At 42.4% G+C, this 27,260-nt stretch overlaps 1 protein-coding gene across 3 annotated transcripts in view; it reads right to left on the bottom strand.

The window, feature by feature from the left end:
- LOC139757863 (mitochondrial import inner membrane translocase subunit TIM44) overlaps window positions 1–27,260 on the bottom strand; it is a 201,365-nt gene that overhangs the window by 47,449 nt on the left and 126,656 nt on the right. For all 3 annotated transcript variants that reach the window (XM_071678767.1, XM_071678768.1, XM_071678769.1), the window contains exon 7: window positions 3,917–4,081. In XM_071678767.1, coding sequence (XP_071534868.1) covers window positions 3,917–4,081 — 165 coding nt within the window. The remainder of the gene's footprint in view (window positions 1–3,916; window positions 4,082–27,260) is intronic.

The following is a 27,260-nucleotide window of genomic DNA, read 5'->3' as shown; positions in this document are numbered from 1 at the left end:
GTATGAGTTCTGATTGGAAGAAGTTGATTGTGATGACAAACAGATGTCATTGGTGGAGGGGCATCAGGGGGTAGGAGGTCTCTGTAATGAAGGTATCAGCAGTTTATTGCCAAATTTCTGTATGAGCTGCTGTTGTTGGTTGGAGATGGTGGGAAGGTTCAGCAAGATGAGGGCCTCTTGGTGGGTGGTGTAAGAAGGGCCCAGGATAATTCTGCATACACTTTTTTGCTCTCTTTCTAGCTGGTCCCTCTGTGTAGCTATTAGAGAGGAGGACCAGGCTGGGAAGGAATGGATAAGCTTTGGTAGAATGAAGATGGTATGGTAAAGACATTCCTGGCCTCAATTAGTGGGATGCTTAGTAATTTCAGTCAGCAGAGAGGGTAAAGATGGTATGAGGATGATTTGATGATAGTGATGACATGACTCTTCCAGTTTAACCCACGGTCCACTGTGACACCAAGTTCAAATTCTCTGACTACCTGGAGGATGTCAAAGCCTAGTATGATTGATGTTAAGGAATAGTTTGTTGTTTTCAACCAGGCTGATGTGCATCAGCACAGTCTTGGTGAGGTTGATGGTTATGTCATTGGTCGCAGTCCATTCCTGAAGGTTGTTGTTGATGTGTGTGTGAGAAATTTTAGAGAAAAAGAGGAATATGTATGTGGCATTTATGGATTTGAAGAAAGCGTATAATATCATTAACAGAGACGCCTTGTGAAAGTCTTACAAATATACAGTGTGGGAAGAAAGTTAATATAAGCAGTGAAAAGTTATTATCTAGAGTGTAGGAGTGTGTGCAAGTAGGTGGAAAGGAGAGCGAGTGGATCCAGTTAAGATTTGTGTGATGTCACCATGACATTTTAATCTATTTATGAATGGGGTGATGAGGATGGTAAGTGCAAGGGAAGGGTCCTGGTTTGAAGTGCAAATATGCAATCCGTAGGGGGTGAGGTAGCCTGAGAAGTAAATCAATGTTTTCTGACAACACAGCACTGATGGCAGACTTAAATGAGAAACTGCAGGTACTAGCGTCTGAATTTGGGAGTGTGTGTTAAGTAAGCTAAAAGTAACTGTTAAGAAAAGCAAGGTTATTAGGTGTAGCAGTGCAGAGGGACAGGTTAGTTGGGGTGTGAGTTTGAATGGAGAAAACTTGGAGGAAGTGAAGTACATTAAATTCCTTGGGGTGAACATTTTAGAGAATGGAACCATGGAGGTAAAAGTTAATTATAAGGTGGATGAAGGGGCAAACATTCTGGGAGCACTGAGGAATGTGTGAAAAGAGAGATCATTATCTGGGAGGGTAGAGCAGTCTCAACAATGTTGTATGGATGTGAGACATGGTCTGCTGATAAGAATGTGCAGAGAAGGGAAATGAAATGTTTTAGAAAAATATGTGGAATGAGGTGGTTTGACTGAGTAGATAATAAAAGGGTATGAGGGAGGTGTAGGAATAAGAAGAATGTGGTTGACAGAGCTAAAGAGAGTGAGCTAAAATGGTTTAGAAATATGGATAGCGTAAGTCAGGAAAGATTTACAAAGACAATATATGTGTCAGAAGAGGAGAGGACTTTCTACAACCAGGTACCACAGACCATTCCATGCTTTCCCTAGCTACTTCAGATCCTAGTTTAGTCCACTGATAGCAAGTCACCCCCTTAAAAACTACATTGCTCCAATTTGCTCTATTCCAAACATCTTACACCCTCCTGCATGTTCAGGCCCAAACTCTCACATCTTTTCCGTTCTATCCTTAAATATGCTTTCAATCACTTATCTGTCCATGGTGGGTGCTAAAAGACAGCAGACCATGGAGCAAATGCAGTAATGTGTGAGTTCTATGTATGGCAATACAGCACACAGCACTAAATTATTTCAATTCATCCTCCATTGCCTCTCATGGGATACTGAGTGCTTCAAGGTGAAGTATGTGTGGGTACCAGCAGTACTTGGCATACAATTCTAACCAATGATGTAATAATCAAATGTCATCATTGGCACATGATTCAAATTTAAACTGGGCATCAAATGGCACAGACCACAGTTCCCTACATTATCCTTAACCTGACAAAAACTGCAATTTAAGACAATGCATACAACATACGGAAATCTATGAAGCAGTATGATAGCAATGTTCAAGAAATGGGTTCCACAAAAGTAAAACACCCTTCCCATACACTAGAAATAGGAAACTAAAAGGACACTACATTTCAAGACCTGTGGTCCTACCTGTTGAACATTGTGGAAGCACCATGGAAGACAGAAGGGGCACCTTGGACAGGAAGGTAGAAATGTAAGTATATATACAGATAGTGACTCCAGCATCCACTGGCAAGTGGTAGTGCTAATAGGGACAATTCACTTTTGACAAAGACATGTCATCATTAAGGGATGGAAAGGACCTTCCCACTCCAAAGGAGTTCATCTTACCCTGCTCTTGTGTGCAGTGCAACCTCAAAACTGCAGATCTATCATCATTTCTTATCATTATCATACTTAATTGCTGTTTCCCACATCAGCGAGGTAGCACCAGGAAACAGATGAAGAATAGCCCATTCACTCATATACACACACATAAAGATATATCTATTTATCTATTTTTCTTTATCATACTTAGCCGCTGTCTCCCATGTTAGTAAAATAGTGCAAGGAAACAGACAAAAGAAATGGCCCAACCCACCCACATACACATGTATATACATAAACGCCCACACACGAACATATACATACCTATACATTTCGACATATACATATATGTACATATACAGACATATACATATATACACATGTATATATCCATTCTTGCTGCCTTCATCCATTCCCATCGCCACCCCGCCACACATGAAATGGTACCCCCCTCCCCCTACACAAGGTAGCGTTAGGAAAAGACAACAAAGGCCACATTCGTTCACACTCAGTCTCTAGCTGTCATGTGCAATGCACCGAAACCATAGCTCCCCTTCCACATCCAGACCCGACAAAACTTTCCATGGTTTACCCTAGACGCTTCACATGCCCTGGTTCAATCCACTGACAGAATGTCAACCCCAGTATACCACATCATTCCAATTCACTCTATATTCCTTGCATGCCTTTCACCCTCCTGCATGTTCAGACCCCAAGCACTCAAAATCTTTTTCACTCCATCCTTCCATCTTCAATTTGGTCTCCCACTTCTCCTCGTTCCCTCCACCTCTGACACATATATCCTTCTTTTCAATCTTTCCCCACTCATTCTCTCCATGTGACCAAACCACTTCAACACACCCTCTTCTGCTCTCTCTACCACACTCCTTTAACTATCACACACCTCTCTTACCCACCTCATCACCCACTCCACCTCACACCACATATTGCCCTCAAACACTTCACCTCCAACACATCCATCCTCCTCCGCACAACCCCATCTATAGCCCATGCCTTGCAACCATATAACATTGTTGGAACCACTATTCCTTCAAACACCCATTATCTCCGAGATAATGTTCTCGCCTTCCACACACACTTCAACGCTACTAGAACCTTCATCCCTTCCCCCACCTTGTGACTCATGCTCCCATGGTTCCATCTGCTGCTAAATCCACTCCAAGATATCTAAAACACTTCACTCCATCTTCCACCTCCAATTTGGTTTCCCACCTCTTGTTCCCTTCACCTCTGACACATATATTCTCTTTATCAATCTTTCCTCACTCATTCTCTCCATATGTCCAAACCATTTCAACACACCCTCTTCTGCTCTCTCAACCACACTCTTTTCATTTCCACACATCTCTCTTATCCTTTCATTACTTACTCAATCAAACCACCTCACACCACATGTCATCCTCAAACAGGAGATCTAGGGCTAAATAAATAACTACACAAGGGAAGCAAAATATGTAAGCATTACTGGTATCATATATGGTATGATACTTACCTCTAAATCAGGTTTGATCATGGCCTCCAAAACATTTGGTATCATATCATATTCACACTCCAAAAGAAAGCGCTCTTTGTCAAATGTTGGGTCCATCTTACATATCTCAGTCAGAGCTTCAGATAATTCTGTGCGCTGGAAGACTCCACCAAATAATTCTGAGACCTGCAATAATCAATAGGGATATAAGTGTAAAAATTGAAAAATGAGAACATATTCAATAGTTCTGGTGAATCTCAATCTATCACTACATGCAGAGCATGCATCAAATTTATATGGTGGTGTATTTACCTTACCATACCTTAACTGTCCTTTCCTTCTTGCCACAGAACCCCCTCCTAAAGTGTTCCACAGTACTCAGGACCACAGGTCAAGAAGTGAGGAGATGTGTGTTTGTATTTGTAAGATGAGTAAGTGACAACTGTGGAGTGCCTATTCAGTGTCTTCAGTGTGGAAGTTTCATCTCAGGCATGATGGGTCGTGTGATATGTTGAATCGTTATTCAAATGTTGGAGAGACAAGTTTAGTTGAGAATGCTGGTGAGGCAGTGTAACTTGTGTGTGTGTCTAAGGAGCATAGTTTCACATGGGTGTATGTCTGGTGGAGTAGGATGTAGCCTGTGGCTGGGATGGAGTAGGGGGCAGCTGCAAATACATTTCGTCAGTGTGGTGCTTGCAATGGATGATTATCTAATGGTTTGGGTGAAAGCTGGCTACAGCAGTATCATAACCACTGAGGTGGAAAGGTGCTGCTACAGCAGCAAAAGACTCAACAATTAGAAAAAGATGAATTGCTGTACCTCTACTTCTAAAGATTCCTTGTTAATACACCTCCGAGGTGGAACCAGACAGTTAGGTGTCATCCAACTCCGTCAAGGAAATAGTCTTTTAAAACATACAAAAACCTGGGGCACTGAAACTTTAGTTTTTTGAACAATCTGAGAGCCCCACTGCCTCTGGGTAACACTGCAATAGTTATATCCTCTACCAGAGGCATGTCAAGGGTGATGCACTAAAGGCTGCAAAGAAGTGGCACTGGAGTCCACCAGTTATGCTGGGGAGTAAAAGGAATGAGTGAATGAAGCTGATATCTCTGAATATTACTAGGATGACCATTGAAACAAAAGGCAGGTACTTCTACAAACATTTAAGTCATAAGCTGGATGTGCTGGGGATTGGAGAAACCCAAACCCTTGGAAGGGCATATGGAGTGAATATGGATGGAAGGCATGTGTGTGAATAGGAAAAGAGGAGAGTGAATGGTTCCCAGTGAAGGTCAGTCTATGGCAGGGGTGTGTGATATCCCCATGGATGTTTAATTTGTTTATGGATGGGATGGTTGGGGAGGAAAGTGTAAGATTTTTAGAGAGAGGGGCAACTGTGCAGTCTCTTGGGGATTAAAAGGCCTGGGAAGTGAGTCAGTTGTTGTTTGCTGATGATACAGCACTGGTGGCTGAATCAAATGAGAAACTGTAGAAGCTGATGACTGAGTTTGGAAAAGTAGGTGAAAGGAGAAAGTTGAGAGTAAATGTGAATAAGAGCAAGGTTATTAGGGTCTGCAGGGTTGAGGGACAAGTTAGTTCGGATGTTAGTTAAAATGGAGAAAAATTGGAGAAAGTGAAGTGTTTTACAAATCTGGGAGTGGACTTAGCAGCAAATGAAACTAAGGAAAAGAACGATGAAGAATGTGTGCAACGAGAGAAAGTTATCTCAGAGAGCATAAACGAGTATGTTTGAAGGAATAGTAGTTCCAAAAATATTACATGGTTGTGAGGCATGGGCTATACATAGGGTAGTGCAAAGGAGGGTGGGTGTGTTGGAAATGAAATGTTTGAGGACAATATGTGGTGTGAGGTGGTTTGATCAAGTAAGTAATGAAAGGGTAACAGAGATGTGTGGTAATAAAAAGAGTGTGGTTGAAAGCAGAAGACAGTGTGTTGAAATGGTTTGGTCACATGGAGAGAATTAGTAAGGAAAGGTTGACTAAGAGGACTTATGAGTCAGAGGTGGTGGGAACAAGGAGAAGCGGGAGACCAAATTGGAGGTGGAAGGATGGAGTGAAAAGAATTTTGAGCGATCAGGGCCTGAACATACAGGAGGGTGAGAGGTGTGCAAGGAACAGAGTGAACTGGAACAATATGGTATACTAGGGTCGGTGTGCTGTCAATGGACTGAACCAGGGCATGGAAAGGTCTGTGGGGCATGGATGTAAATAGGGAGCTGTGGTTTTGGTGCATTACACATGACAACTAAAGATTGAAAGTGAAAGAATGTGGCCTTTTTTGTTTGTTTTCCTGATGCTACCTCACTGAAGCAGGGGGTAGCGATGCTGTGTCCTATGAGACAGGGTAGTGCCAGGAATGGATGAATGCAAGCAAGCGTGAATATGTACAAGTGTATATATGTATATCTCTGTGTATGTGTATGTACATGTTTATATGTTATGTATATGCATGGGAGTGGGGGGCTGGAAACCCTCCTCTTTTTGGGTGTCAATCTAAAAAAGAAGAAACAGAGGAAAGAGTAAAACGGGGAGTGTTCATCCTCCTCGAAGGTTCAGAGTGGGGCGTCTGAATGTATGTCGATGTAACCAGATGAGATGAAAGAAGAGATAAGTAGCATGTTTAAGGAGAGAAACCTGGGTGTATTGGCCTTTGAAACAAGGCTCAAGGGTAAAGGGGAAGAATGGTCTGGAAAAGTCATGGGAATAAAGTCAGGCATTGGTGAAAGGAAAAGAACTAAGGAAGGAGTAGCACTACCGAAGCAGGAGTTGTGGGAGTATGTGATAGAGTGTAAGAAAGTAAATTCTAGACTGAAGTGGGTAAAGCTAAAAGTGGATGGAGAAAAATGGGTAATTGGCATTTATGTACCTGGTCATGAGAAGAAAGATCATGAGAGGAAAGTGTTTTGGGAGCAGCTGAATAAGTGTGTCAGCAGCATTGATGCACAAGACTGGGAAATATTAATGATGATTTAAATGCAAAGATAAGAAATGTGGTAGTGCAGGGTATAATTGGTGTACAAGGGGTATTCAGTGTTGTGAATGGAAATGGTGAAGAGCTTGTTGATTTGTGTACTGAAAAAAGACTGGTGAATGGGAATACCTGGATTAAAAAGAGAGATATACATAAGTATATGTATGTGAGTAGGAGACATGGTCAAAGGGCATCATTAGATCACATGTTAATTGATAGGCATGTGTAAGAGAGACTTTTGGATGCTAATGTGCTGAGAGGGGCAGCTGGTGGGATGTCTGATCACTATCTTGTGGAGGCGAAGGTGAAGATTTGTATAGGTTTTCTAAAAAAAAAAAAAAAAAAAAAAAAAAAAAAAAAAAAAAAATATTGAGAAGTGGAGAGAGTAAGTGAGCTTGAAAAGTTAACTTGTGTGAGGAAGTACCAGGAGAGAATGAGAGCAGACTGGCAAAAGGTGAGAGCAAATGACATGAGGGGAGTCGATGAGGAATGGGATGTATTTAGGGAAGCAGTGATGACACGTGTAAGAGATGCACGTGGTATGAGAAAGGTGGTAGGTGGGCAAATTATAAAGGCTAGTGAGTGGTGGCATGAAGAAGTAAAATTGTTAGTGAAAGAGAAAAGAGAGGTGTTTGGACAATACTTACATGGAATGCAAATGACTGGGAAAAGTATAAAAGAAAGTGGCAGGAGATCAAGAGGAAGATACAAGGATTGAAAAAGAGGGCAAATGAGAGCTGAGGTGAGAGAGTATCATTAAACTGTACAGAGAATAAAAAAAATGTTTTGGAAGGAGGTAAATAATGAGCAAAAGGCAAGAGAACAAATGGGAACATCGGAAAAGGGGGTAAGTGGAAGTGATAACAGGTAGTGATGAAGTGAGGAGATGGAGTGAGTATTTTGAAGGTTTGTTAAATGTGTTTAATGATAGACTGGCAGATGTAGGATGTTTTGATTGGGGTGTTGTGCAAGGTGAGAGGGTCAAGGAGAATGATTTGGTTAAGAGATAAGAGGTGGTGAAAGCTTTGAAGAAGATGAAATCCGGCAAGGCAGTGGGTTTGGAAGGTACTGCAGTTGAATTTATTAAGAAAGGGGGTGCCTGTGTTGTTGATTGGCTGGTAAGGATATTCAATGTATGTATGGATCTTGGTGAAAAGCCTGAGGACTGGCGGAATGCATGTATAGTGCCACTGTACAAAGGCAGAGGAGATAAAGGTGAGTATTCAAACTATGGGGGCATAAGTTTCTTAACTATTCCTGGAAATCTGTACAGGAAGGTATTGATTGAAAGGGTGAAGACATGTAAAAGCAAGAAAATGAGTAGGAGCACTGTGGTTTCAGAAGAGGTAGAGGATGAGTGGATCAAGTGTCTGCTTTGAAGAATGTGTGAAAAATATTTAGAAAAACAGATGGATTTGTATGTAGCCTTTATGGATCTGGAAAAGGCATATGGTAGGGTTGATAGAGATGCTTTGTGGAAGGTCTTAAGAGTATATGGTGTGGGAGATTAGTTGTTAAAGCAGTGAAAAGTTTTTATCAAGGACATAAGGCATGTGTACGAATAGGAAGGCAGGAGAATGACTGGTAACTAGTGATTTTCGGTCTGTGGCAGAGGTGTGGGATATCTCCAGGGTTGTTCAATTTGTTTGTGGAGGTAAATGCAAGAGTTTTAGATAGGGGTGAGTCTGTTTGGGATGAGAGGGCCTGAGAAGTGAGTTAGTTGTTGTTCGCCGATGATATAACACTAATGGCTGATTCGAGAGAGAAACTGCAGAAGCTGGTGACAGTATGGGAAAAGTGTGTGACAGGAGAAAGTTGAGATAAATGCTTCTTGTAACAAAAATGTGACAAATAAGGATAAATCTAAATGTTTAGTGTTGCCCTATTCTTCCAACTTAGATAATTCAAAACATGTTTTAAAAAACAGTGCTTGCAATGTTGCTTTCCAGTACAATAACACCGTCAGTAAGACCTTGATAAATAGTAGGCCAAATCATATAACCATTGGGAGTGTTTATGCCATCAAATGTAAGTCATGTAAATATATTCATATAGGCCTGACAGGTAAACTGTCACGGAGAGGTGTCATTGGCACCGTCATTCAGTACGAGTGATGACCACAAAAATGTGATCGCTAAGCACTGTAATGAAAATGATCACCCCATAGATCTTGAAAATCACGTTATTTCATACTCCTATGCTGATTATGCTACAAACGTCATTGAATCTGTCCTAATTACTAATACTAAGAACTTTATGTTGTCCCCAGGCAATTTCAAAGCCCATCCTAGCCTTAACCAATAATGATTGAGAGAACTGACAAAACACAAAAACAAAAAAGTTGCTCAAGACAAACCCAGTTAACCAGGACAACTCCCACCATGTGAACCCTCTTAATCACTCTCCCTTACAATGGTTATGGCCTGACAAAGCAGACAGAGCTTGGTCTATAAAGACTGGTGTTGTATGGCAGGAATCAAGTATGACGTTGGGATTTAAATAACTTTGTTAAGTACTGGCACCTGATGAGGTGGATTGCCTCCACAAAAAATGTCATACCACATGTATAAAAAAATTATGTTAAAGAAAACTATGAATTCTAACTGAAGTACAATTTCACCTTCATATAAACATAATGGACAAATGTGATCGCCATATCTACAGTTAGTATATCCCTGGGGATAGGGGAAAAAGAATCCTTCCCATGTATTCCTTGCATGTCGTAGAAGGCGATTAAAGGGGGCAGGAGGGGAGAGCTGGAGAACCCCCTCCTTGTATCTAAATTTCTAAAAGGGGAAACAGAAGGAGTCATGCAGGAAGTGCTCAGCCTCCTCAAAGGCTCAGATTAGGGTATCTAAATGTGTATGGATGTACCTAAGATGAGAAAAAAGGAGAGATAGGTAGTATGTCTGAGGAACAGAGCCTTGTTGTTTTGGCTCTGAGTGAAATGAAGCTCAAGGGTAAAGGGGAAGAGTGGTTTGGGAATGTCTTGGGAGTAGAGTCAGGGGGTTAGTGAGAGGACAAGAGCAAAGGAAGGAGTAGCACTACTCGTGAACAGGAGTTGTGGGAATATGTGATAGAGTGTAAAAAAGTAAATTCTAGATTGATATGGGTAAAACTGAAAGTGGATGGAGAGAGATGGGTGATTATTGGTGCATATGCATCTGGTCCTGAGAAGAAAGATCATGAGAGGCAAGTGTTGTGGAAGCACTTGAGTAAGTGTGTTAGCAGCATTGATGCACGAGACCGGGTTATAGTGATGGGTGACTTGAATGCAAAGGTGAGTAATGTGGCAGTTGAGGGTATAATTGGTGTACATGGTGTTCAGTGTTGTAAATGGAGATGATGAGGAGCTTGTGGATTTTTGTGCTGAAAAAGACTGATGATTGGGAATACCTGGTTTAAAAAGAGATATACATAAGTGAGACAGTATGATACAGTGGTTAAATTGATGAAAACTACTAGACCTTTTTTTTTTTTTGCTGTCTCCCGCGTTTGCGAGGTAGCGCAAGGAAACAGACGAAGGAAATGGCCCAACCCACCCCCATACACATGTATATACATACGTCCACACACGCAAATATACATACCTACACAGCTTTCCATGGTTTACCCCAGACGCTTCACATGCCCTGATTCAATCCACTGACAGCACGTCAACCCCGGTATACCACATCGATCCAATTCACTCCATTCCTTGCCCTCCTTTCACCCTCCTGCATGTTCAGGCCCCGATCACACAAAATCTTTTTCACTCCATCTTTCCACCTCCAATTTGGTCTCCCACTTCTCCTCGTTCCCTCTACCTTCGACACATATATCCTCTTGGTCAATCTTCCCTCACTCATTCTCTCCATGTGCCCAAACCATTTCAAAACACCCTCTTCTGCTCTCTCAACCACGCTCTTTTTATTTCCACACATCTCTCTTACCCTTACGTTACTTACTCGATCAAACCACCTCACACCACACATTGTCCTCAAACATCTCATTTCCAGCACATCCATCCTCCTGCGCACAACTCTATCCACAGCCCACGCCTCGCAACCATACAACATTGTTGGAACCACTATTCCTTCAAACATACCCATTTTTGCTTTCAGAGATAATGTTCTCGACTTCCACACATTCTTCAAGGCTCCCAGAATTTTCGCCCCCTCCCCCACCCTATGATCCACTTCCACTTCCATGGTTCCATCCGCTGCCAGATCCACTCCCACATATCTAAAACACTTTACTTCCTCCAGTTTTTCTCCATTCAAACTTACCTCCCAATTGACTTGACCCTCAACCCCACTGTACCTAATAACCTTGCTCTTATTCACATTTACTCTTAACTTTCTTCTTTCACACACTTTACCAAACTCAGTCACCAGCTTCTGCAGTTTCTCACATGAATCAGCCACCAGCGCTGTATCATCAGCGAACAACAACTGACTCACTTCCCAAGCTCTCTCATCCACAACAGACTTCATACTTGCCCCTCTTTCCAAAACTCTTGCATTCACCTCCCTAACAACCCCATCCATAAACAAATTAAACAACCATGGAGACATCACACACCCCTGCCACAAACCTACATTCACTGAGAACCAATCACTTTCCTCTCTTCCTACACGTACACATGCCTTACATCGATAAAAACTTTTCACTGCTTCTAACAACTTGCCTCCCACACCATATATTCTTAATACCTTCCACAGAGCATCTCCATCAACTCTATCATATGCCTTCTCCAGATCCATAAATGCTACATACAAATCCATTTGCTTTTCTAAGTATTTCTCACATACATTCTTCAAAGCAAACACCTGATCCACACATCCTCTACTACTTCTGAAACCACACTGCTCTTCCCCAATCTGATGCTCTGTACATGCCTTCACCCTCTCAATCAATACCCTCCAATATAATTTACCAGGAATACTCAACAAACTTATACCTCTGTAATTTGAGCACTCACTCTTATCCCCTTTGCCTTTGTACAATGGCACTATGCACGCATTCCGCCAATCCTCAGGCACCTCACCATGAGTCATACATACATTAAATAACCTTACCAACCAGTCAACAATACAGTCACCCCCTTTTTTAATAAATTCCACTGCAATACCATCCAAACCTGCTGCCTTGCCGGCTTTCATCTTCCGCAAAGCTTTTACTACCACTTCTCTGTTTACCAAATCATTTTCTCTAACCCTTTCACTTTGCACACCACCTTGACCAAAACACCCTATATCTGCCACTCTATCATCAAACACATTCAACAAACCTTCAAAATACTCACTCCATCTCCTTCTCACATCACCACTACTTGTTATCACCTCCCCATTTGTGCCCTTCACTGAAGTTCCCATTTGCTTCCTTGTCTTACGCACTTTATTTACCTCCTTCCAGAACATCTTTTTATTCTCCCTAAAATTTAATAATACATTTCCCTTTTCCATAGCCAGAGGTTGAACCATTATATGACATTCATTTTTCATTTCATTTCAAGCTAGAAGTTTCAGTTTTATAAATTATTTCTTACATTTTTTCATATGTATATATATGTATATGTGTGTATGTGTGTATATGTGAGTATGTATGTGTATATATATATATATATATATATATATGTGTGTGTTTTTTTTGCTTTGTCGCTGTCTCACGCGTTTGCGAGGTAGCGTAAGGAAACAGACGAAAGAAATGGCCCAACCCACCCCCATACACATGTATATACATACGTCCACACACGCAAATATACATACCTACACAGCTTTCCATGGTTTACCCCAGACGCTTCACATGCCCTGATTCAATCCACTGACAGCACGTCAACCCCGGTATACCACATTGATCCAATTCACTCTATTCCTTGCCTTCCTTTCACCCTCCTGCATGTTCAGGCCCCGATCACTCAAAATCTTTTTCACTCCATCTTTCCACCTCCAATTTGGTCTCCCACTTCTCCTTGTTCCCTCCACCTCCGACACATATATCCTCTTGGTCAATCTTTCCTCACTCATTCTCTCCATGTGCCCAAACCACTTCAAAACACCCTCTTCTGCTCTCTCAACCATGCTCTTTTTATTTCCACACATCTCTCTTACCCTTACGTTACTTACTCGATCAAACCACCTCACAGCACACATTGTCCTCAAACATCTCATTTCCAGCACATCCACCCACCTGCGCACAACTCTATCCATAGCCCACGCCTTGCAACCATACAACATTGTTGGAACCACTATTCCTTCAAACATACCCATTTTTGCTTTCCAAGAAAGATAATGTTCTCGACTTCCACACATTCTTCATGGCTCCCAGGATTTTCGCCCCCTCCCCCACCCTATGATCCACTTCCACTTCCATGGCTCAATCCGCTGCCAGATCCACTCCCAGATATCTAAAACTCTTTACTTCCTCCAGTTTTTCTCCATTCAAACTTACCTCCCAATTGACTTGATCCTCAACCCTACTGTACCTAATTACCTTGCTCTTATTCACATTTACTCTTAACTTTCTTCTCACACACTTTACCAAACTCAGTCACCAGCTTCTGCAGTTTCTCACATGAATTAGCCCTGGGGATAGGGGTGAAAGAATACTTTCCACGCATTCCTCACGTGTCGTAGAAGGCGACTAGAGGGGATGGGAGCGGGAGGGACAGAAATCCTCCCCTCCTTGTAATTTTAACTTTCTAAAAAATGGGAAACAGAAGGAGTCACACGGGGAGTGCTCATCCTCCTCGTAGACTCAGATTGGGGTGTCTAAATGTGTGTGGATGTAACCAAGATGTGAAAAAAGGAGAGATAGGTAGTATGTTTGAGGAAAGGAACCTGGATGCTTTGACTCTGAGTGAAACGAAGCTCAAGGGTAAAGGGGAAGAGTGGTTTGGAAATGTCTTGGGAGTAAAGTTAGGGGTTAGTGAGACGACAAGAGCAAGGGAAGGAGTAGCAATACTCCTGAAACAGGAGTTGTGGGAGTATGTGATAGAAAGTAAGAAAGTAAATTCTCGATCAATATGGGTAAAACTGAAAGTTGATGGAGAGAGATGGGTGATTATTGGTGCATATGCACATGGGCATGAGAAGAAAGATCATGAGAGGCAAGTGTTTTGGGAGCAGCTGAATGAGTGTGTTAGTGGTTTTGATGCACGAGACCGGGTTATAGTGATGGTTGATTTGAATGCAAAGGTGAGTAATGTGGCAGTTGAGGGAATATCTGGTATACATGGGGTGTTCAGTGTTGTAAATGGAAATGGTGAAGAGCTTGTAGATTTATGTGCTGAAAGAGGACTGGTGATTGGGAATACCTGGTTTAAAAAGCGAGATATACATAAGTATATGTATGTAAGTAGGAGAGATGGCCAGAGAGCGCTATTGGATTACGTGTTAATTGACAGGCGTGCGAAAGAGAGACTTTTGGATGTTAATGTGCTGAGAGGTGCAACTGGAGGGATGTCTGATCATTATCTTGTGGAGGCTAAGGTGAAGATTTGTATGGGTTTTCAGAAAAGAAGAGTGAATGTTGGGGTGAAGAGGGTGGTGAGAGTAAGTGAGCTTGGGAAGGAGACTTGAGTGAGGAAGTACCAGGAGAGACTGAGTACAGAATGGAAAAAGGTGAGAACAATGGAAGTAAGGGGAGTGGGGGAGGAATGGGATGTATTTAGGGAATCAGTGATGGACTGCGCAAAAGATGCTTGTGGCATGAGAAGCGTGGGAGGTGGGTTGATTAGAAAGGGTAGTGAGTGGTGGGATGAAGAAGTAAGAGTATTAGTGAAAGAGAAGAGAGAGGCATTTGGACGATTTTTGCAGGGAAAAAATGCAATTGAGTGGGAGATGTATAAAAGAAAGAGACAGAAGGTCAAGAGAAAGGTGCAAGAGGTGAAAAAGAGGGCAAATGAGAGTTGGGGTGAGAGAGTATCATTAAACTTTAGGGAGAATAAAAAGATGTTCTGGAAGGAGGTAAATAAAGTGCGTAAGACAAGGGGGCAAATGGGAACCTCAGTGAAGGGCGCAAATGGGGAGGTGATAACAAGTAGTGGTGATGTGAGAAGGAGATGGAGTGAGTATTTTGAAGGTTTTTTGAATGTGTTTGATGATAGAGTGGCAGATATAGGGTGTTTTGGTCGAGGTGGTGTGCAAAGTGAGAGGGTTAGGGAAAATGATTTGGTAAACAGAGAAGTGGTAGTAAAAGCTTTGCGGAAGATGAAAGCCGGCAAGGCAGCAGGTTTGGATGGTATTGCAGTGGAATTTATTAAAAAAGGGGGTGACTGTATTATTAACTGGTTGGTAAGGTTATTTAATGTATGTATGACTCATGGTGAGGTGCCTGAGGATTGGTGGAAAGTGTGCATAGTGCCATTGTACAAAGGCAAAGGGGATAAGAGTGAGTGCTCAAATTACAGAGGTATAAGTTTGTTGAGTAGTCCTGGTAAATTATATGGGAGGGTATTGATTGAGAGGGTGAAGGCATGTACAGAGCATCAGATTGGGGAAGAGCAGTGTGGTTTCAGAAGTGGTAGAGGATGTGTGGATCAGGTGTTTGCTTTGAAGAATGTATGTGAGAAATACTTAGAAAAGCAAATGGATTTGTATGTAGCATTTATGGATCTGGAGAAGGCATATGATAGAGTTGATAGAGATGCTCTGTGGAAGGTATTAAGAATATATGGTGTGGGAGGAAAGTTGTTAGAAGCAGTGAAAAGTTTTTATCGAGGATGTAAGGCATGTGTACGTGTAGGAAGAGAGGAAAGTGATTGGTTCTCAGTGAATGTAGGTTTGCGGCAGGGGTGTGTGATGTCTCCATGGTTGTTTAATTTGTTTATGGATGGGGTCGATAGGGAGGTAAATGCAAGAGTTTTGGAAAGAGGGGCAAGTATGAAGTCTGTTGGGGATGATAGAGCTTGGGAAGTGAGTCAGTTGCTGTTCGCTGATGATACAGCGCTGGTGGCTGATTCATGTGAGAAACTGCAGAAGCTGGTGACTGAGTTTGGTAAAGTGTGTGAAAGAAGAAAGTTAAGAGTAAATGTGAATAAGAGCAAGGTTATTAGGTACAGTAGGGTTGAGGGTCAAGTCAATTGGGAGGTAAGTTTGAATGGAGAAAAACTGGAGGAAGTGAAGTGTTTTAGATATCTGGGAGTGGATCTGGCAGCGGATGGAACCATGGAAGCGGAAGTGGATCATAGGGTGGGGGAGGGGGCGAAAATTCTGGGGGCCTTGAAGAATGTGTGGAAGTCGAGAACATTATCTCGGAAAGCAAAAATGGGTATGTTTGAAGGAATAGTGGTTCCAACAATGTTGTATGGTTGCGAGGCGTGGGCTATGGATAGAGTTGTGCGCAGGAGGATGGATGTGCTGGAAATGAGATGTTTGAGGACAATATGTGGTGTGAGGTGGTTTGATCGAGTGAGTAACGTAAGGGTAAGAGAGATGTGTGGAAATAAAAAGAGCGTGGTTGAGAGAGCAGAAGAGGGTGTTTTGAAGTGGTTTGGGCACATGGAGAGAATGAGTGAGGAAAGATTGACCAAGAGGATATATGTGTCGGAGGTGGAGGGAACGAGGAGAAGAGGGAGACCAAATTGGAGGTGGAAAGATGGAGTGAAAAAGATTTTGTGTGATCGGGGCCTGAACATGCAGGAGGGTGAAAGGAGGGCAAGGAATAGAGTGATTTGGAGCGATGTGGTATACCGGGGTTGACGTGCTGTCAGTGGATTGAATCAAGGCATGTGAAGCGTCTGGGGTAAACCATGGAAAGCTGTGTAGGTATGTATATTTGCGTGTGTGGACGTATGTATATACATGTGTATGGGGGGGGGGGTTGAGCCATTTCTTTTGTCTGTTTCCTTGTGCTACCTCGCAAACGCGGGAGACAGCGACAAAGTATAATAAAAAAAAAAATAAATGACTCATGGTGAGGTGCCTGAGGATTGGCGGAATGCGTGCATAGTGCCATTGTACAAAGGCAAAGGAGATAAGAGTGAGTGATCAAATTTCAGAGGTATAAGTTTGCTGAGTATTCCTGGTAAATTATATGGGAGGGTATTGATTGAGAGGGTGAAGGCATGTACAGAGCATCAGATTGGGGAAGAGCAGTGTGGTTTCAGAAGTGGTAGAGGATGTGCGGATCAGGTGTTTGCTTTGAAGAATGTATGTGAGAAATACTTAGAAAAGCAAATGGATTTGTATGTAGCATTTATGGATCTGCAGAAGGCATATGATAGAGTTGATAGAGATGCTCTATGGAAGGTATTAAGAATATATGGTGTGGGAGGCAAGTTGTTAGAAGCAGTGAAAAGTTTTTATCGAGGATGCAAGGCATATGTACGTGTAGGAAGAGAGGAAAGTGATTGGTTCTCAGTGAATGTAGGTTTACGGCAGGGGTGTGTGATGTCTCCATGGTTGTTTAATTTGTTTATGGATGGGGTTGTTAGGGAGGTGAATGCAAGAGTTTTGGAAAGAGGGGCAAGTATAAAGTCTGTTGTGGATGAGAGAGCTTGGGAAGTGAGTCAGTTGTTGTTCGCTGATGATACAGCACTGGTGGCTGATTCATGTGAGAAACTGCAGAAGCTGGTGACTGAGTTTGGTAAAGTGTGTGAAAGAAGAAAGTTAAGAGTAAATGTGAATAAGAGCAAGGTTATTAGGTACAGTAGGGTTGAGGGTCAAGTCAATTGGGAGGTAAGTTTGAATGGAGAAAAACTGGAGGAAGTAAAGTGTTTTAGATATCTGGGAGTGGATCTGGCAGCGGATGGAAACATGGAAGCGGAAGTGGATCATAGGGTGGGGGAGGGGGCGAAAATCCTGGGAGCCTTGAAGAATGTGTGGAAGTTGAGAACATTATCTCGGAAAGCATAAATGGGTATGTTTGAAGGAATAGTGGTTCTAACAATGTTGTATGGTTGCGAGGCGTGGGCTATGGATAGAGTTGTGCGCAGGTGGGTGGATGTGCTGGAAATGAGATGTTTGAGGACAATGTGTGGTGTGAGGTGGTTTGATCGAGTAAGTAACGTAAGGGTAAGAGAGATGTGTGGAAATAAAAAGAGCGTGGTTGAGAGAGCAGAAGAGGGTGTTTTGAAATGGTTTGGGCACATGGAGAGAATGAGTGAGGAAAGATTGACCAAGAGGATATATGTGTCAGAGGTGGAGGGAACGAGGAGAGGTGGGAGACCAAATTGGAGGTGGAAAGATGGAGTGAAAAAGATTTTGTGTGATCAGGGCCTGAACATGCAAGAGGGTGTAAGGAGGGCAAGGAATAGAGTGAATTGGATCGATGTGGTATACCGGGGTTGACGTGCTGTCAGTGGATTGAATCAGGGCATGTGAAGCGTCTGGGGTAAGCCATGGAAAGCTGTGTAGGTATGTATATTTGCGTGTGTGGACGTGTATGAACATACATGTGTATGGGGGTGGGTTGGGCCATTTCTTTTGTCTGTTTCCTTGCGCTACCTCGCAAACGCGGGAGACAGCGATAGGGCAAAAAAAAAAAAAAAATATATATATATATATATATATATATATATATATATATATATATATATATATTATCCCTGGGGATAGGGGATTAAGAATACTTCCCACATATTCCCTGCGTGCCGTAGAAGGCGACTAAAAGGGGAGGGAGCGGGGGGCTGGAAATCCTCCCCTCTCGTTTTTTTTTAATTTTCCAAAAGAAGGAACAGAGGGGGCCAGGTGAGGATATTCGGAAAAAGACCCAGTCCTCTGTTCTTAACGCTACCTCGCTAATGCGGGAAATGGCGAATAGTTTGAAAAAAAAAAAAAAAAAAAAAAAAAAAAAAAAAAAAATATATATATATATATATATATATATATATATATATATATATATATATATATATATATGAAAGCCGGCAAGGCAGCAGGTTTGGATGGTATTGCAGTGGAATTTATTAAAAAAGGGGGTGACTGTATTGTTGACTGGTTGGTCAGGTTATTTAATGTATGTATGACTCACGGTGAGGTGCCTGAGGATTGGCGGAATGCGTGCATAGTGCCATTGTACAAAGGCAAAGGGGATAAGAGTGAGTGCTCAAATTACAGAGGTATAAGTTTGTTGAGTATTCCTGGCAAATCATATGGGAGGGTATTGATTGAGAGGGTGAAGGCATGTACAGAGCATCAGATTGGGGAAGAGCAGTGTGGTTTCAGAAGTGGTAGAGGATGTGTGGATCAGGTGTTTGCTTTGAAGAATGTATGTGAGAAATACTTAGAAAAGCAAATGGATTTGTATGTAGCATTTATGGATCTGGAGAAGGCATATGATAGAGTTGATAGAGATGCTCTGTGGAAGGTATTAAGAATATATGGTGTGGGAGGCAAGGTGTTAGAAGCAGTGAAAAGTTTTTATCGAGGATGTAAGGCATGTGTACGTGTAGGAAGAGAGGAAAGTGATTGGTTCTCAGTGAATGTAGGTTTGCGGCAGGGGTGTGTGATGTCTCCATGGTTGTTTAATTTGTTTATGGATGGGGTTGTTAGGGAGGTGAATGCAAGAGTTTTGGAAAGAGGGGCAAGTATGAAGTCTGTTGGGGATGAGAGAGCTTGGGAAGTGAGTCAGTTGTTGTTCGCTGATGATACAGCGCTGGTGGCTGATTCATGTGAGAAACTGCAGAAGCTGGTGACTGAGTTTGGTAAAGTGTGTGAAAGAAGAAAGTTAAGAGTAAATGTGAATAAGAGCAAGGTTAATATATTAGGTACAGTAGGGTTGAGGGTCAAGTCAATTGGGAGGTGAGTTTGAATGGAGAAAAACTGGAGGAAGTGAAGTGTTTTAGATATCTGGGAGTGGATCTGGCAGCGGATGGAACCATGGAAGCGGAAATGGATCATAGGGTGGGGGAGGGGGCGAAAATTCTGGGAGCCTTGAAGAATGTGTGGAAGTCGAGAACATTATCTCGGAAAGCAAAAATGGGTATGTTTGAAGGAATAGTGGTTCCAACAATGTTGTATGGTTGCGAGGCGTGGGCTATGGATAGAGTTGTGCGCAGGAGGATGGATGTGCTGGAAATGAGATGTTTGAGGACAATGTGTGGTGTGAGGTGGTTTGATCGAGTAAGTAATGTAAGGGTAAGAGAGATGTGTGGAAATAAAAAGAGCGTAGTTGAGAGAGCAGAAGAGGGTGTTTTGAAATGGTTCGGGCACAGGGAGAGAATGAGTGAGGAAAGATTGACCAAAAGAATATATGTGTCGGAGGTGGAGGGAACGAGGAGAAGAGGGAGACCAAATTGGAGGTGGAAAGATGGAGTGAAAAAGATTTTGTGTGATCGGGGCCTGAACATGCAGGAGGGTGAAAGGAGGGCAAGGAATAGAGTGAATTGGAGCGATGTGGTATACCGGGGTTGACGTGCTGTCAATGGATTGAATCAAGGCATGTGAAGCGTCTGGGGTAAACCATGGAAAGTTGTGTAGGTATGTATATTTGCGTGTGTAGACGTATGTATATACATGTGTATGGGGGTGGGTTGGGCCATTTCTTTCGTCTGTTTCCTTGCGCTACCTCGCAAATGCGGGAGACAGCGACAAAGCAAAAAAAAAAAAAAAATATATATATATATATATATATATATATATATATATATATATATATATATATATATATATATATATATATATATATACCTCTTTCCAGAACATCTTTTTATTCTCCCTAAAATTTAATGATACTCTCTCACCCCAACTCTCATTTGCACTCTTTTTCACCTATTGCAACTTTCTCTTGACCTCCTGTCTCTTTCTTTTATACATCTCCCACTCAATTGCATTTATTCCCTGCAAAAATCGTCCAAATGCCTCTCTCTTCTCTTTCACTAATAATCTTACTTCTTCATCCCACCACTCACTACCCTTTCTAATCAACCCACCTCCCACTCTTCTCATGCAACAAGCTTCTTTTGCGCAATCCATCACTGATTCCCTAAATACATCCCATTCCTCCCCCACTCCCCTTACTTCCATTGTTCTCACCTTTTTCCATTCTGTACTCAGTCTCTCCTGGTACTTCCTCACACAAGTCTCCTTCCCAAGCTCACTTAGTCTCACCACCCTCTTCACCCCAACATTCACTCTTCTTTTCTGAAAACCCATACAAATCTTCACCTTAGCCTCCACAAGATAATGATAATGCGTAAGACATGGGAGCAAATGGGAACTTCAGTGAAGGGCGCAAATGGGGAGGTGATAAGTAGTGGTGATGTGAGAAGGAGATGGAGTGAGTATTTTGAAGGTTTGTTGAATGTGTCTGATGACAGAGTGGCAGATATAGGGTGTTTTGGTCGAGGTTGTGTGCAAAGTGAGAGGGTTAGGGAAAATGATTTGGTAAACAGAGAAGTGGTAGTAAAATCTTTGCGGAAGATGAAAGCCGGCAAGGCAGCAGGTTTGGATGGTATTGCAGTGGAATTTATTAAAAAAGGGGGTGACTGTATTATTGACTGGTTGGTAAGGTTATTTAATATATGTATGACTCATGGTGAGGTGCCTGAGGATTGGTGGAATGAGTGCATAGTGCCATTGTACAAAGGCAAAGGGGATAAGAGTGAGTGCTCAAATTACAGAGGTATAAGTTTGTTGAGTATTCCTGGCAAATTATATGGGAGGGTATTGATTGAGAGGGTGAAGGCATGTACAGAGCATCAGATTGGGGAAGAGCAGTGTGCTTTCAAAAGTGGTAGAGGATGTGTGGATCAGGTGTTTCCTTTGAAGAATGTATGTGAGAAATACTTAGAAAAGCAAATGGATTTGTATGTAGCATTTATGGATCTGGAGAAGGCATATGATAGAGTTGATAGAGATGCTCTGTGGAAGGTATTAAGAATATATGGTAAGGGAGGCAAGTTGTTAGAAGCAGTGAAAAATTTTATCGAGGATGTAAGGCATATGTACGTGTAGGAAGAGAGGAAAGTGATTGGTTCTCAGTGAATGTAGGTTTGCGGCAGGGGTGTGTGATGTCTCCATGGTTGTTTAATTTGTTTATGGATGGGGTTGTTAGGGAGGTGAATGCAAGAGTTTTAGAAAGAGGGGCAAGTATGAAGTCTGTTGGGGATGAGAGAGCTTGGGAAGTGAGTCAGTTGTTCGCTGATGATACAGCGCTGGTGGCTGATTCATGTGAGAAACTGCAGAAGCTGGTGACTGAGTTTGGTAAAGTATGTGAAAGAAGAAAGTTAAGAGTAAATGTGAATAAGAGCAAGGTTATTAGGTACAGTAGGGTTGAGGGTCAAGTCAATTGGGAGGTAAGTTTGAATGGAGAAAAACTGGAGGAAGTAGAGTGTTTTAGATATCTGGGAGTGGATCTGGCTGCGGATGGAACCATGGAAGCGGAGGTGGATCATAGGGTGGGGGAGGGGGTGAAAATCCTGGGAGCCTTGAAGAATGTGTGGAAGTCGAGAACATTGTCTCGGAAAGCAAAAATGGGTATGTTTGAAGGAATAGTGGTTCCAACAATGTTGTATGGTTGCGAGGCGTGGGCTATGGATAGAGTTGTGCGCAGGAGGATGGATGTGCTGGAAATGAGATGTTTGAGGACAATGTGTAGTGTGAGGTGGTTTGATAGAGTAAGTAACACAAGGGTTAGAGAGATGTGTGGAAATAAAAAGAGCATGGTTGAGAGAGCAGAAGAGGGTGTTTTGAAATGGTTTGGGCACATGGAGAGAATGAGTGAGGAAAGATTGACCACGAGGATATATGTGTCGGAGGTGGAGGGAACGAGGAGAAGTGGGAGACCAAATTGGAGGTGGAAAGATGGAGTGAAAAAGATTTTGTGTGATCGGGGCCTGAACATGCAGGAGGGTGAAAGGAGGGGAAGGGAAGGAATAGAGTGAATTGGATCGATGTGGTATACCGGGCTTGACGTGCTGTCAGTGGATTGAATCAGGGCATGTGAAGCGTCTGGGGTAAACCATGGAAAGCTGTGTAGGTATGTATATTTGCGTGTGTGGACGTATGTATATACATGTGTATAGGGGTGGGTTGGGCCATTTCTTTCGTCTGTTTTCTTGCGCTACCTCGCAAACTCGGGAGACAGCGACAAAAAAAAAAATATATATATATATATATATATATATATATATATATATATATATATATATATATATATATATATATATATATATGTCTGGGGAGTGAAGTCAGGGGTTAGTGAGAGGACAAGAGCAAGGGAAGGAGTAGCAATACTCCTGAAACAGGAGTTGTGGGAGTATGTGATAGAATGTAAGAAAGTAAATTCTCGATTAATATGGGTAAAATTGAAAGTTGATGGAGAGAGGTGGGTGATTATTGGTGCATATGCACCTGGGCATGAGAAGAAAGATCATGAGAGGCAAGTGTTTTGGGAGCAGCTGAATGAGTGTGTTAGCGGTTTTGATGCACGAGACCGGGTTATAGTGATGGGTGATTTGAATGCAAAGGTGAGTAATGAGGCAGTTGAGGGAATAATTGGTATGCATGGGGTGTTCAGTGTTGTAAATGGAAATGGTGAAGAGCTTGTAGATTTATGTGCTGAAAAAGGACTGATGATTGGGAATACCTGGTTTAAAAAGCGAGATATACATAAGTATACTTATGTAAGTAGGAGAGATGGCCAGACAGCGTTATTGGATTACGTGTTAATTGACAGGCGTGCGAAAGAGAGACTTTTGGATGTTAATGTGCTGAGAGGTGCAACTGGAGGGATGTCTGATCATTATCTTGTGGAGGCTAAGGTGAAGATTAGTATGGGTTTTCAGAAAAGAGGAGTGAATGTTGGGGTGAAGAAGGTGGTGAGAGTAAGTGAGCTTGGGAAGGAGACCTGTGTGGGGAAGTACCAGGAGAGACTGTGTACAGAATGGAAAAAGGTGAGAACAATGGAAGTAAGGGGAGTGGGGGAGGAATGGGATGTATTTAGGGAATCAGTGATGGATTGCGCAAAAGATGCTTGTGGCATGAGAAGAGTGGGAGGTGGGCTGTTTAGAAAGGGTAGTGAGTGGTGGGATGAAGAAGTAAGAGTATTAGTGAAAGAGAAGAGAGAGGCATTTGGACGATTTTTGCAGGGAAAAAATGCAATTGAGTGGGAGAAGTATAAAAGAAAGAGACAGGAGGTCAAGAGAAAGGTGCAAGAGGTGAAAAAAAGGGCAAATGAGAGTTGGGGTGAGAGACTATCAGTAAATTTTAGGGAGAATAAAAAGATGTTCTGGAAGGAGGTAAATAGGGTGCGTAAGACAAGGGAGCAAATGGGAACTTCAGTGAAGGGCGTAAATGGGGAGGTGATAACAAGTAGTGGTGATGTGAGAAGGAGATGGAATGAGTATTTTGAAGGTTTGTTGAATGTGTCTGATGACAGAGTGGCAGATAGAGGGTGTTTTGGTCGAGGTGGTGTGCAAAGTGAGAGGGTTAGGGAAAATGATTTGGTAAACAGAGAAGAGGTAGTAAAAGCTTTGCGGAAGATGAAAGCCGGCAAGGCAGCAGGTTTGGATGGTATTGCAGTGGAATTTATTAAAAAAGGGGGTGACTGTATTGTTGACTGGTTGGTAAGGTTATTTAATGTATGTATGACTCATGGTGAGGTGCCTGAGGATTGGCGGAATGCGTGCATAGTGCCATTGTACAAAGGCAAAGGGGATAAGAGTGAGTGCTCAAATTACAGAGGTATAAGTTTGTTGAGTATTCCTGGTAAATTATATGGGAGGGTATTGATTGAGAGGGTGAAGGCATGTACAGAGCATCAGATTGGGGAAGAGCAGTGCGGTTTCAGAAGTGGTAGAGGATGTGTGGATCAGGTGTTTGCTTTGAAGAATGTATGTGAGAAATACTTAGAAAAGCAAATGGATTTGTATGTAGCATTTATGGATCTGGAGAAGGCATATGATAGAGTTGATAGAGATGCTCTGTGGAAGGTATTAAGAATATATGGTGTGGGAGGCAAGTTGTTAGAAGCAGTGAAAAGTTTTTATCGAGGATGTAAGGCATGTGTACGTGTAGGAAGAGAGGAAAGTGATTGGTTCTCAGTGAATGTAGGTTTGCGGCAGGGGTGTGTGATGTCTCCATGGTTGTTTAATTTGTTTATGGATGGGGTTGTTAGGGAGGTAAATGCAAGAGTCCTGGAAAGAGGGGCAAGTATGAAGTCTGTTGGGGATGAGAGAGCTTGGGAAGTGAGTCAGTTGTTGTTCCCTGATGATACAGCGCTGGTGGCTGATTCATGTGAGAAACTGCAGAAGCTGGTGACTGAGTTTGGTAAAGTGTGTGGAAGAAGAAAGTTAAGAGTAAATGTGAATAAGAGCAAGGTTATTAGGTACAGTAGGGTTGAGGGTCAAGTCAATTGGGAGGTGAGTTTGAATGGAGAAAAACTGGAGGAAGTGAAGTGTTTTAGATATCTGGGAGTGGATCTGTCAGCGGATGGAACCATGGAAGCGAAAGTGGATCATAGGGTGGGGGAGGGGGCGAAAATTTTGGGAGCCTTGAAAAATGTGTGGAAGTCGAGAACATTATCTCGGAAAGCAAAAATGGGTATGTTTGAAGGAATAGTGGTTCCAACAATGTTGTATGGTTGCGAGGCGTGGGCTATGGATAGAGATGTGCGCAGGAGGATGGATGTGCTGGAAATGAGATGTCTGAGGACAATGTGTGGTGTGAGGTGGTTTGATCGAGTAAGTAACGTAAGGGTAAGAGAGATGTGTGGAAATAAAAAGAGCGTGGTTGAGAGAGCAGAAGAGGGTGTTTTGAAATGGTTTGGGCACATGGAGAGAATGAGTGAGGAAAGATTGACCAAGAGGATATATGTGTAGGAGGTGGAGGGAACGAGGAGAAGAGGGAGACCAAATTGGAGGTGGAAAGATGGAGTGAAAAAGATTTTGTGTGATCGGGGCCTGAACATGCAGGAGGGTGAAAGGAGGGCAAGGAATAGAGTGAATTGGAGCGATGTGGTATACAGGGGTTGACGTGCTGTCAGTGGAGTGAATCAAGGCATGTGAAGCGTCTGGGGTATACCATGGAAAGCTGTGTAGGTATGTATATTTGCGTGTGTGGACGTGTGTATGTACATGTGTATGGGGGGGGGGTTGGGCCATTTCTTTCGTCTGTTTCCTTGCGCTACCTCGTAAACGCGGGAGACAGCGACAAAGTATAAGAAAAAAAAAAAGAAATATATATATATATATATATATATATATATATATATATATATATATATATATATATATATATTTCTTTTTTCTTTTAAACTATTCGCCATTTCCCGCGTTAGCGAGGTAGCGTTAAGAACAGAGGACTGGGCCTTTTTTGGAATATCCTCACCTGGTCCCCTCTGTTCCTTCTTTGGAAAATTAAAAAAAAAAAACGAGAGGGGAGGATTTCCAGCCCCCCCGCTCCCTCCCCTTTTAGTCGCCTTCTACGACACGCAGGGAATACGTGGGAAGTATTCTTAATCCATATATAAATTTTTTTTTGCCCAAAATTAGGATCTGAAAAAGTTCTAAGGGATGTGCCCTTGGAAAGATCTCTACTTTCTGTATGAGAGAAATTGTTATCCAGAAGATAACTTACTTGGCCAGCAGCCTCGCCATGTCACTGCACAGTGCTTCAAGAATGAATTTCCCAAGAAGTTGCTCTGGCTGATGTCGAGACACCAAGGTCAGGAACTATAATGCAATCCCAGGATTTGCGTAGTCCAGAGCTTTATCCCTGGGGAGACAAAGAATGCCAGTCTAAGAGTTCCATCCAGAGAACATTAATTTTTTGGGAGCAGAGCAACAATGACTCTGGTAAAAGTTTGTGGGATTATGCATAAGCCAAAAGGTATCACCTTGAACTTCCAAGTATCTGAGCCAATTTACAAAGAGAGGAGCTTGCCCATCCTGGGTTGTACCAAAATAAGCTAAGTTTCAGTATACGGGAATTCAGAACTATTTTTCATACTTGAACCCTGTTTCCCGCATCAACGAGGTAGCACCAGGCAACAGATGAAAGACAGCCACGCACTTACACACACACACACACACACATTTATACTCATATTCTATATTATACTTAACATCCGTCTCCCGTATAGCGTGGTAGCACAAGGAAAAAACAGAGAATGGCCCAACCTATCCACACACACATGCATATACATAAATGCTTACACACGCACATATACATACATTTCAATGTATACATACATATACATACAGACATATACATATATACACAAGTACATATCCATACTTGCTGCCTTCATCCATTCCCATCACCACCCCTAAACACATGAAACAGCATCCCCCCACCCCATCCCAAGCAAGGCAGTGTCAGGAACATATAAAAAAGGCCACTTTCGTTCACACACCTTCTCTAGCTGTCATGTGTAATGCACTGAAACCACAGCTCACTTTCCATATCCAGGCCCCACAGACCTTTCCATGGTTTACACCAGATG

Source organism: Panulirus ornatus, chromosome 28 (assembly GCF_036320965.1).
Source record: "Panulirus ornatus isolate Po-2019 chromosome 28, ASM3632096v1, whole genome shotgun sequence".
NCBI lineage: Eukaryota > Metazoa > Arthropoda > Malacostraca > Decapoda > Palinuridae > Panulirus > Panulirus ornatus.
Note: the sequence above shows the minus strand (reverse complement) of the source record. Positions and strands in the feature narration are given on the sequence as shown.